The sequence below is a fragment of the Macrosteles quadrilineatus genome, unplaced genomic scaffold (assembly GCF_028750875.1).
Source record: "Macrosteles quadrilineatus isolate MER2022 unplaced genomic scaffold, UCM_ALF_1.0 Scaffold_4__1_contigs__length_99947679, whole genome shotgun sequence".
Lineage (NCBI taxonomy): Eukaryota > Metazoa > Arthropoda > Insecta > Hemiptera > Cicadellidae > Macrosteles > Macrosteles quadrilineatus.
The window spans coordinates 9,932,618-9,946,015 of NW_026542597.1; the positions used below are offsets into that span (position 1 = coordinate 9,932,618).

Below are 13,398 nucleotides of genomic sequence, written 5' to 3' on the forward strand. Positions count from 1 at the left end.
TCTTCTTTACAGTTTCCTTTGGAATTGTCACCACACCACGTTCTCTTCTCTCCTAGAGTTTAATCATGGCTGTAGGTAAAAATAAGGGTTTGTCCAAAGGTGGCAAGAAGGGCGTGAAAAAGAAGGTGTAAGTACTGCTCAATATATATTTACTTAGGTTTCACTATTGCATTCGTATATCTTACATAAATTGTTTATACAACTTGTTTCTCGTCACTTAGTCTGGCGGCGTTTTAGGTTACCTTTTCGCATACTAGCTTATTCAGCCGTGTTGAAATCGATTTACCAGTATTATTATCGACTCAGTACTTTTATTAACTAGCTTTAATCAGTTATGTATTTATAACTTGTTTTTAGCCACGCAAATATATATTTTACTAATTTTTACTGAACTGAGAAAGTAGTCCTAGAACTAAGGAGGTTCTCTAGCCTAGGCTTGTCGAGCAGTGATAAGTTGCTTGCCATGCCATGCTGTTTGTTGTCTTTACTCTACATATGATACCATATGTAGTAATATTAGTAATTGTGGACCCACAAATTGAAGAGCCATTTCAAGGGTGGTTATTTGATAGGATTTTTCTCATCACTTTTAATGCCTATGCAGTGTGTTGCTAGCCTACTAAGTTACCTAGCTAATTTCAATTTTGTAAAACATGGCTGCACTTAACTTGACGTCCTACACTCATTCGAATGAAAATATTGATCGATATATCGATTAATCGATTGCAATTAAGAATTAAAACTAAATCACCCCTTAAATTCAAGGGCTGCTTAAAAGTTTTTTTTGCAAATAACTTTTAAACAAAATAGACCAAAGTGGAAGGTGATATTCCGGAAAGATTTTAAGATTTCTAACAAGTTACTAACTGTGTTTCTTTAAAATAAAATATACTGAACCAAAAGTTCCCTCCAAATAAAAAATGTGAAAATACTGTTTTTAATGTGTAGCCTATTTCTGATAGAAAACATTTTTAGGGAGAGAGCTTTTCTAACAACCCATTGATTAATAAAACCGTTCCAGTAGAACTGTAGAAGTTCTACAACCATTTTGAAAACTGAATTGAACCTGAACTGAATAAGCGTAGATTTACAAACAGCAAGACAATGCAACACGACCAACTGTTCAACTGAACCATTGATAATTGAAGGTGATCAGGCCTACACTACTGAACTAACCTCAGTCAGTGCTGACTGATCTTTGTGATCGACTGACTCAGCGACCACAAAATAAAAAAATAATTTAATTCTGTGGTCGCTGGACTCACTTGATAGCAGTAAACAGATGTTTCGCAGGCAAATCATGGTGGTGGGGATACCCATCTGTTACTGGGCCGGGCAACTCTGTTTTCAACTAAATCACTCGACCCGCTCTCAACTGACCTCTTTTATCAACTCGCCCGTTGCTCAACTCGCTTGCATGTCTACACCAAGCGAGTGGCAACTCGCACACTGACTCGCCCGCCGTACTCGACCCGTGTAGATCAGGCCTAACTGTATACATCTTTTGTTAGAATTTGAGTCATTTATAATTTTATTTTACAAATAGAATTTTGGCCTAAACTTTATTCGATTTTAGCGAATTTCCCCATAGGGGAAGTAGCTATTGCTGTAAGTTAGGTCTCATGGTAAGACCTAGTCCCGGGACCGATTTACTTTTTCATTTTGATGTCCCCAGAGGCCAAAAACACCATTTGTTCAAATTTTTATATATGTATATATATCTATAGCCTAGAGAGATATGTACATATATATATATATAGGCCTATATCCGTCCAGACGATAAGTTGAGTAATTTTGATAAAATTTGGGTTGATGGTGTAAGGCGGTCAAACTTGAATGAGTTCGCGAACCAGCATGATCGGACCACGGGAACGGGGTTTAAAGGGGGGTTTTATGGGTTAAAAATGGGTTTTCTAATTTTTTAGGTACACTTAAAACACAAAATTTGTCAATTTTTCTCCAGACCATTTTAAAGAGGTTAAAAAAAAAACAAATAAGTAAATTTAGTATATCAAAGTGTTTTTGTACGGTTACGGAGAAAATTCAAAAAATTGTTACCGGTAATTTAAAATTCCCATGTTATTCTTTTGGAGACTATTGTAAAATGTAGTAGGCCTAATTAGCTGGTTTATGGATATATTTTGATCTAACTTGGCGGATTTATTTATTTCATATTAAGCCAAAACTTATTGATATTTTAATAAAAAAACACACTTTATTAGTTTCCCTGTTGCAGCTAACCTAGGTACGCATTAAACATTTAAATGTTAATTTAATAGATTAATTGAAAATCAATCCAGATGAATGGAAATTTGCTTAGTCGGCAGGTTTGCTGCAGCGGAGGTATTTTCATTATCAGCAAGTTTGGTTAGTTAGGTTAGGTTATGACAGTAACTGCCAGACGCCTTTTTAAGACGCGGAAATTACCGATAATTGTGGAAATATATGGAACTACTTTCTTAATTAACGCGCGGAGCACATTGCACACCTAGTACCAAGAAGTGAACTACTTCGGTTGAGATGAAACTGAAACAATGAATAATTGAATTGAATTGAATTGAATTGAAAATAACTTTATTCATAAATCATACAAGTATGTACATTGAATGGCGTCAAAATTCTTAAACTACTTAAACTTGCAACATAATATCAGCTGTACAGTTCATCAAAATTATACAGTACTTTTTGTGTTAAGTATATTTTAAGCTGGGATTTAAATTTTGTACAATCATCAATTTTCCTCAACCACTCTGGAAGCCCTTCCAAAAATTTTCTTCCAGCACATGAAGGTTTTTTGTTATAAAATTCCAATCTATGGGCACCAACAGCAATTTTGTTTCTATGCCGGGTGCCATATTCGTGGTTATCCCCTAGTTTGGGTAACATACTTTCAGACAAAAGATTTTTAGTTAAAAGAACGGTATGGAAAACATAAATGCCGTACACAGTCATTATACCCATGGCTAAGAAATGATCACGTACGGAAACATCCCAGTTTAAATTTAACATTAGTCTTATTGCTCTTTTCTGCAAAATTAAAATTCTATCCAAATTTTTCTTAGATGTTCCACCATAAACACTTATGCCAAATGATATTGCGGATTCAATGAAAGCAAAATAAAGCTTTTTCAAAATATCTGCTGAACAAAATTTAGACATTCTATAAATTGCATAAATTCCAGATGTGATTTTGCTGACAACATGGTCAACATGGGAGTTCCATGAAAGATTTTCATCAACTACTAAGCCCAAAAATTTAGTTGTAGTAACTTGATTAAGATTAGAATCTTTAAAATTAATCACTGGATCTATTGGATTTTTTTGTTTACCTGTTGAAAATACCATAAAGTTGGTTTTACTGGAATTTGAAAGTAATTGATGATAGTTTAAGAAAGCATCTATTGTTTTTAGGCAATTCAAAGAGTTAAATTCCAAACCGGAAACAGATGTACTGCTTACTTTTAAACTTGCATCGTCTGCATACAAACTTATTTTATTAAATATATTGTTTTGAAGTGACCCGGGCATTCCTTTGATGTAACAAAGAAATAAAACAGGTCCTAAAATCGAAATCCTGATCGGAATCCTGATCTTATTTAGGCATGTGGGGAAGGCAGGTCGGGATTTTATGCGGGTTCGTGGCTGCTTTCTCATTGTTTAATAAACTATTCCAAAAGATAAAAAACAACATGGGTGTAAAATCAATAAACAACCCAATCGCCTATAACCCTCACTTTAACTTACTTACTCTAACCTACCTTCAAAGGACTTAATGTACACAAATCCTTATAAAGCCCGCCCTGACTTCCCCATGCCTTTTCTCTTATGAAACCGATTAATAATGAAACCATAGGCCTACAGCAAGTTTGGTTAGGTTTTGTTTGCGGCGGTTGAAGGGAGCATCTCGGTATGAAGCAAGATGAAACAATGCCCGCAGTTACTGTCATAACCTAACCTAACTAACCAAACTTGCTGATAAAGTAAAAATCAAATTAAGGTTAAATTCTGTTCATAAATTAAAATTATAAATGCCTCAAATTCTAACAAAAGATGTAGGCCTACAGTTAAAAAGAAATGGCATTCTAAGCAAAATCTTTTGACAAAAAGTTTTAAGTGTCACCGATGGAATTTGATCTAAATACCTCTTGCACCTCTTATGTAACTCTATCCACTACTCCACGAACACCGATGACTGAAAATCACACGCCAGCAAAGAAAGAAGCAGACGAATTTGATTACGCGAGTCGCGAGAAACAATGGCGTCATCATCTTCATCCCAAGAGGCTCCCTTCAGCCACTTTCGGTTTTGTTAGTTTTGAACGGTTTCATTTTTTAAATCAAAACATCAATCATAATAAATTGATGAACAGCTGGTTACACTTGAATTAAGAGCAAGTAGTCACCGGCCTGTATCACTCCGCTCCTTGTTCCTTTGCGTGCGATTTGCTCCGTGCCTTGAAAAGTAGTTCTGTATATTTTCACAATTTGCAGTGTTTTCTGCGCCCAAAAAAATGTTTTAAAGGTATTTTATTGTTTATTGGAATTGTAGGAATGATCCAGGAAGGTTTAAAAGCTAAGTCCAGAAAGTTCAGATTTACCACAAAAATAACTAGGTTCATATCCTTATTACCTAAACCTAATCTGACCTTAGGCCTATTATGAACACTAAACCAATTTAAATTTGTAGGCCACAGTAGTTACAAATCAGCTTAAGGCCTTGGACTTAGCTCTCTCACATCACTACGTTTTTACTTTTTCAGGATATTATTCATTGTGTTTCAACAACGTGTGTGTTGGTTGTTCTTTGTTTACTAACGGTCTTTATACGTTTTTAATTTACAGAATATTATTCATTGTGTTTCAACAGGTAGTTTTATGTAGTCAAGTGGTAAAATAAGTGATGATTTGAGGTCAAGTGAAGTGGACGACAGATTGTTAGATCTGGAATATAATGATCTTAGCGACAATAACCTTAACGATGATGACAAAAACATGGCCGGCCTATCATCACATAAAATCATCATGCCCTCACTGGGGGGTATGGAATACCCCTCAGGTCAAAGGGAATCATCGGAAGTCCTCCCCTGAAAAATGTTTGTAGTTTAAGGTTTAAAAACACAGTTTTTGTGCACTTTTGAGCCTCTTTTAGAACATCTTTAAATCTTTGTCTATCAATTTGATTTAATATTGATTGACTTAACCCTCCGAGTGTCATGCGTCGCTGCAGCGACTCACGAACACTGTTTACGGCAAAGGCTCTGGATAACAAGGGCAAAGGACTGACTGAATCGGATTGAACTGGATCGAGTTAGGTATCGTTCTTTTCGTTGAATTATAAGCTTTCTCCAGAGGTCTGTCTCAGCGCTGTATGTTCTCTGAGCCGATCGTAATTGTAGCAGACAGCTGACGTGCGTATTCGTAAACAGCTTGGTTATCCTCGGACCGATGACTGATGTGTTTTATTACGTTTATCATTGTTTTAGTGTTAAAAATCAAAAGTAGTGATATACGTGGTGCATTATAAGAAGATTTAAGTGATTTTGAAGGGCTGGTTGATGATCCTGAAGAAGTAGGTAGTGATATTGATGTAAATTATCAGCCAGATTCCTAGCTATGGTTAGGCTAAACGCGATGTACTGAAATCTGTTTTTCACTCATTACTTATTTATTTGATAACTTACCTCACTATATGATTATATATTTGTAATCCTCATAAAATTTTGAACAAAGTGGCTATTTTCAAATATTTATAGGCCTATAATTTATACAATTTCATTGAGCGCAAACTTATTTTTTTTTTTTGAAAATTTTCCAAAATATTTTTTTTTACCTAAAAAATTTTTTTTAAAGAAATGTTCCTTATGTTTTATATATAATATTGAAGCCCATGATTTTCCAAACAAAATGGTATATAGAACAGTATAATTAACATTGTTTTTAAGCTTCTCAGATCCGTTTTAATAAAACCTTGCAAATGAGCTAAAAATAGGCAGACATTAAGGCCAAAACAAGGGACACTCGGAGGGTTAATAGGTTATATACTTTTTTGTACCTTAAACCACTATTATGATGTTAAGCTTTGTATTCACTATTCAGTGACTTTTAGCAAGTACTCTAAGAATAAATAGCAAATGCCGGAGTTGGACTCACCGTATTCCAGACCAATAAATTGCATATCTCATGGGTGGAATAAAAACATAGGTGAAATAAAAATATCGGTGGCTTTCGGCTAAATAATTTATAATTGAAAACAACATTTTTAAAATACCACGTTTATAAACTAACTAAAAAGTAGAAAATAATTTATAAATATTTGGAGAGAATAAATACTTGTGAGATGTATAACTGAAAACGTGTACGAATGCAATAACGTGACCAATGCTACACTATAAAAACATAAAACGCCTGTTTATTATAAAGTATTTTATAAATTATTACTTGCCGGTAAATAACTGAATTTCGAGCTCTCGCACAATGGACCTCACTGACAACCCACTCATAACTGACAAGGAATTGGCGCTCAACCTGCCATATAACGGCTAGAAACTTAAATTACAAACCTTGGGACTAGCGCTTCAGTGTGGAGACCAAGTTTTTAAGCGTTTTATATATAAGTTTACAGATTATATATGGCAGTGGTGTAGACCCTCGTCAAGGGGGGGTGGATTCTGGGGCTTAGGCCTATGTAATACCCCCCCCCCCAGGAGAAAGGAGGAAAAATAAACTTCTCAAAACACTATTTTTAAGCATTAAGAAAGTGAAATCTGGTATTTACAATAAGCAAAAAAATTGTATGTTCATTTTTTTATTCACAGAGGATACGCGTCCGGTAACCGGACGTGGATTAGGCGTCCGGCAGTTACTGTCATAACCTAACCTAACCAACCAAACTTGCTGATAGTGAAAAAAATCAAATGAAGGTTCAATTCTCTTCATAACATAAAATTATAAATGCCCAAAATTCTAACAAAAGATGTACAGTACAGTTAAGAAGAAATTACATTCAAAGCAAAATCTGTGACAAAAAGTTAAAGTTACCGATGGGTTTCGAACCGGGGACCTCTCGCATATCAGTCATGCACTCTATCCACTACACCACGAACACTGATGGCTGAACATCGTATCATTGTGGTAATGGCGTTCCGGGACCCCCTACCGGACGCCTAATCCACGTCTGGTTACCGGACGCGTATCCTCTGTGTTTTTTATTTATGAAATCAATGTTTTTGTTTCAGTTGTTGGTAGACTAGTTTTTTTTATTAGTCTACATTTATTTACAAACAAAAAAGGCACTTTCGTTATATGATAAATTTAACTTTCAATCCTTAACCCTCCGAGTGTCCCTTGTTTTGGCCTTAATGTCTGCCTATTTTTTGCTCATTTGCAAGGTTTTATTAAAACGGATCTGAGAAGCTTGAAAACAATGTTAATTATACTGTTCTATATACCATTTTGTTTGGAAAATCATGGGCTTCAATATTATACATAAAACATAAGGAACATTTGTTTCAAAAAAAATTTTTAGGTACAAAAAATATTTTGGAAAATTAAAAAAAAAAAATAAGTTTGCGCTCAATGAAATTGTATAAATTATAAGCCTATAAATATTCGAAAATAGCCACTTTGTTCTAAATTTTATGAGGATTACAAATATATAATAATATAAGGAAGTAGATTTGCAAATAAATAAGTTATGGGCAAAAAACATATTTCAGTACATAGTGTTTAGCTAAGAATGCATAGCCTAACCATAGCTAGGAATCTAGCTGATAATTTACATCAATATCACTACCTACTTCTTCAGGATCATCAACCAGCCCTTCAAAATCACTTAAATCTTCTTATAATGCACCACGTATATCACTACTTTTGATTTTTAACACTAAAACAATGATAAACGTAATAAAACACATCAGTCATCGATCCGAGGTTAACCAAGCTGTTTACAAATACGCACGTCAGCTGTCTGCTACAATATTTTCGGAACTAAAATGAAAAGCGCTTAGAGACAGACCTCCGGAGAAAGCTCTGAATCTGTCAAATAAAGCGATCCTACCTAACTCGATCCAGTTCAATCCGATTTTGTCAGTCATAGAGCCTTCGCCGTAAACGTGTTTGTGTGTCGAAGCATCGACAAATAACACTCGGAGGGTTAAACACTGGATATTTTGATGAAAACAGGCCTACCACTCAGTCGTGGTTGAGCTCTAAATTTCATGGCCAATCATAATAAATAAGGATGGCTAACTCATATTGTCAGTTTCTCAAAATTTTCCATACGGGTGACTTACAGGTTAATTCTCAATACAGTAGGTAGGCCTACCAATAACTTTGTTTTCATGTCTGGTACCCAGATTAATAACCGGCAACATGGCTCAGAATTTTAGATTGGCCTTCACTTATCTCAGTTTTTAAATAAACTAATTAGACTATATTGTGTTGTGTGTTTTTACAGAGTTGACCCTTTCACAAGGAAAGACTGGTATGATGTCAAAGCCCCATCAATGTTTGCCACCAGGCAAATTGGCAAAACTCTTGTCAACAGAACACAAGGAACAAGTAAGTTTAAAACATGGGTAGGCCTAGTATATTTTAACATGTTTTTATTAGCTTACTTTCTTGTCTGTTGGGTACAAATTTTGCAATCGATTTTAAACTAACTTCCCGATGGGCTAGAGACTTGAAACATAGCTCACAAATGGATGACAATGCAATATTATATCATTTTATTTACATATTTCCCTTGCTGCGCCCCATGGGCTTCCAAAGTTTTAATGTTAACATTTTGGAAGAATGTAAGTAGGCCTAGTCAAATATATCATTTGAAGTCAGCTGTACTTTAATTTGACAGTTTGTTGAAAGAGTAGAGGTTAGGTACAGGTTCTGCCCCCCGAGAGATACTGAATATCAACAAACATTTCAAAATAAAGATAAAACATCTGATTACAGATGAATAGGTTTTGGTTATGTATTAACAGGCCATATAAAATAGATTTAACATATTTACACAAAGACTTAAAAGAAAAAAAACAATTTAAAAAAAAAACTTTAAATTCCACGTTTTTGAAAACACTAAAAAGTAGAAAATGTGGAACTAGAATTAATTTAGAGAGAATAAATACTTGCAAGATTTAAAACAAAATTTGTGGTGTGCATGCAATAGATAATAATAAGCAGAATTTTCATGACTGCTGCGATCGCCCTAGGCGACGGACAGTGTTGGGGAAGCTACTTTTAAAATGTAGCTAGCTACAACTACTGCTACATTTCCAAAAAAGTAGCTTAGCTACAGCTACAGCTACAGTTCCGCAAAAGTAGCTAGCTACAACTACAGCTACATTGAAATGTAGCTACAGCTACAATTTTAGCTACTTTTCCAAAGACGTTACTTTTTATTCCACGCACATTAGGTAAATGTAAAATTAATTGCAACTACATTTTTACTGAACAAACATTAAAAAAATGTCAGTAGGTATTGTATCTAACATTAATTGGAAAACAAATTATTCCTAGATTGTATTTAATTTTTTGGCATTATAAACCTAACATTACAACAACAGAACCAAATAGTTCGGTGTCCCATCATATTTAGTACTTATTTTTAAATATTGCATTATTTTTAAGCATCTTAAATGTAAATTTCAGTAAGTTCAAAGGACATACAACCAAACTATATTTTAAAAGCTCATTTTATTTCTTTAATATAGATTCATTCATAGATGTCTTATATCAACAATTAAGATCAATAAAACTGTAAAACGATTATTTAAAAATAATTTTTTGTGTTACAGAGCCTAGCCTACTGAAATTGGAGTTTATTGCCTTTCTTTTAATGTTAAAAACGACATTGCTATAAACTTTTAAGTGATAAGTTTCTTGTACTATGAATAACACTTTTCAATGTCAAGAAATCGTCCTTTATTGTCATTATGCATAGGGCAAATTGTGCTTCAACCTAGTTGGTACAGAAAACAGTATCCATTAACTTATCCTGAAATCGGCTTTTAATTTAAACATGTTGAAATTTGTAAAGTAAAAATAACATGTAGGCCTACTTGGCTATGTAACAAGTTGGCTATAGTAGGCTTGTTCTTGCAAGGACTAAACAGATATATTCCTAATAATTGAACTTGGGACTTGGTATTCGTCTTAAACCATAGCATAGCCTAGAAATTAATAGTCCTATACAAGAGCTGTTACCAGGAGCAAACTATGCTATTTTTTTCAATGTAAGTTTCATGTTATATGGAGATTTTTTCGTTACAATTATCATTTAGTCTATACATATCTTAAATCACATCAGGTAATTTCCTCTTTGTTAATTTAGTAAACCTTTGAAAAATCTTCGTAATCTAACCAAGGAAGGGCTTGTGACGATGAACCACAATCAACAGCTGAAGCAAAGGTTGATAGACCAGATTTCTCATTATTTTAAGGTTTAGTGTTGGTTTCCATTAAAATCCAAGTTGAAACACTATCGGTATAATAAAGAAACTAATTTGATTACTAATTTCCCTGTCAATCACTTGCAAGCATTTAATAGCTTCTCTTGTCACCGGTAACGTTTAAACGTCGTCTGCATCTAGCGATTTTATTTTATCTGACAGTAATCATAGAGTAGTAAATTAAGGAAATGAGAGCCAAAAATGTGGATAACACTCATTTAATGGCCTCCATGTCCACACAACGTTGTAATAGGGAATGAAACGGCTGCAACCAGCTGTATGAAGCCAAGAAAGTAAGGCCTAATTTTTTTTTTAAATCTCAGTTTGAAAGAGGTTGTTTCACGTAAGGTTGAGGTTATGATAAAAATCACTATCTCAAACAATGATAATGTAGCGAGAAAAGTAGCTAAAATTCCGCTACAACTACCTTAAAAATGTAGCTAGCTACAGCTAAAGCTACAAAATCTTAAAAGTAGCGTAGCTACAGCTAACGCTACAAAAAAAGTAGCGCGCTACTGTAGCGTCGCTACTTGTAGCGCGCTACTTCCCAACACTGGCGACGGATCACGGTGTCATGACCGCGGGAGACAACGATGATGTCTATACAGCAGCAGGGGATAAACAAAATTTTGCCGCGATCACTCTAGGCGACGATTACGTTTTTGTGACCACGGGAGACAATGATGATGTCTACACGGCCGCGATCGAGCTAGAAGGCAATCGTGTTTTTGCGGCAGAAGGAGGAGACGATGATGTCCTTACGACCGCGGGAGATTAACAGAATTTGGCCGCTATCGCGTTAGACGACGATCATGTTTTCGTGAAAGCAGGAGATTTTGTCGCGATTGAGCAAGACGACGATTATGTTTCCTGTCCGCGGGAGACAACGATGATGTCTAATGGGCTGCGGTAGATAAACAGAATTCGGGTGCAATCGTGCTAGACGACGACTATGTTTTTGTGATCGCGGGAGATTTTTATGATTTTGCGGCGATCGAGCAAGACGACGATCATGTTTTTGTGACTGTGGGCGACGATTATGTCTACACGGGCATGAAAGATGTTCATATTAGTGCCGCGATCACCGAATACGATGGTAAGTCTACACGGCTGAGAAATGTTAGTGAATTTGCAGCGATCGTACAAGACGACGATGACGTTTTTGTAACCGCGGCAGTTGATGATGATGTAAACACGGCTGCGAGAGATAATTAGGGTGTTAAAAGTTGGCTATATCAATTACATTGCAATGTTTCATTAGCCGCCTCTGGACGTATAAATTGTAAGAGGAACAGTTTCAGTCCCTACCACCTGGCATACCCACAATATTTAGAGGTTTGGACTGATTTCCCTTACAAGTATTTGATACTTAAGTTGAAAATTTCTCTTACCTCAGGCAATAATAACAAAATTAACATGCCACTTGACTTTTTGCAGAGATTGCTTCTGAGGGACTGAAGTACAGAGTGTTTGAAGTCTCTCTGGCTGATCTTCAGAGCGACACCGATGCCGAGAGATCGTTCCGTAAGTTCCGACTGATCGCAGAAGATGTTCAGAGCCGTAACGTTTTGACAAACTTCCACGGAATGGACTTGACCACTGACAAGTTGAGGAGTATGGTCAAGAAATGGCAGGTTAGTCTACTTCAAATAAACTCATTCAATGTAGGCTTAGCCTACAATTCTATGATAATTAGCTAATAATCATTAATAATTAATTCAGCTTAACCATTAATTTAAGTCCCAATACAATTTAGATCTTAATATTTGCTATGTTTTACCCTATTGTATCAATTTGGGACTGAAAAATTTCAATTTTTGAATCATTGCAAAAAATTTGCCCGAAATTGCTTATTGTTCTCGTTTTATGCTTTTGAAAATTGGAAAACTATCATGAATCACAGAAGTTTCCACGATTGTAAGAGTTAGTCACATGTTGAGATTATCGTTGGAATTAAAATATGGATGTTGCCGAGATCACAAGAAATCATTATGGTATTAACCGGCCAAGAGATTATACCACAAATGTGGCCACATTGGCGATAATAATAGTAGGAGATGATTTTAAATGTTGCCGCTATCATGTAAAATAATAAAGTGTTGCTATGATTTTGGTAAATCATCACAGCTATTGTCGCGATCATGAGGATTCATATTCAAATTGATTTGTACATTCAAGCTGAACTCTGAAAAGGTAGTTAATCATATGAGCCAAAGTCAACCACGGGAAAACACTATAGTACGTCATGTTAATGAAATATACCTTTCATTAAAATGCAAAGTTAAGGTAGGCCCTACTGTCTTTCTGTTTACATTTATATTGTTTACTAGTAAAAATTGGAAACTAGTTATATGCAGGGGGGAAATCTGGTGATCATACCCTTGCTCTAAATTAAAAACATAGAAAACAATATTTTATTGTATGATATCAACTGAAATATTTTATTGCAACTTGCTGTATGCCGAGTGGTGATTTTATTATTACTTACTCTTCCAGACCCTCATTGAAGCCAATGTGGATGTCAAGACCACTGATGGATATCTGCTGAGAGTTTTCTGCATTGGTTTTACCAACAAGGATCAAATGTCACAGAGAAAAACTTGCTACGCCCAACATACACAGGTACTTGTTAAACATTGCAAATATGTTAAGTTTTCAAAAGGTTCAATTCTTTATTTTAAGTATCATCAAAATTTGTTCGGTAATCAATGTTATTTCCCGTGGTCACACAATTGAAAGCTAGGCCTAGTTAGATAAAATATTTTAATTTGACCAATTCTCTGAATAAGTCCCATATTATGACAAATACCAGTGTTATATCCTGTGACTTTATTTAATATGCCTACCTATTAGTCCCTGGAAATTTTTATTTAAAAAAAATGTTATTTTAAGTAAAGAATCCCCAAATGTCCCCTGTGTTCTTAACTCAGGCTTTGTTGCTTGTAGGAAGCAC

At 35.0% G+C, this 13,398-nt stretch overlaps 1 protein-coding gene across 1 annotated transcript in view; it reads left to right on the forward strand.

The window, feature by feature from the left end:
- Positions 1-13,398, forward strand: part of LOC128992567 (40S ribosomal protein S3a) — an 18,112-nt gene continuing 4,714 nt past the window's right edge. Inside the window, exons 1-4 of the mRNA XM_054416212.1 lie at positions 1-127; positions 8,456-8,559; positions 11,883-12,079; positions 12,942-13,067. Coding sequence (XP_054272187.1) covers positions 66-127; positions 8,456-8,559; positions 11,883-12,079; positions 12,942-13,067 — 489 coding nt within the window. The 5' untranslated portion in view covers positions 1-65. The remainder of the gene's footprint in view (positions 128-8,455; positions 8,560-11,882; positions 12,080-12,941; positions 13,068-13,398) is intronic.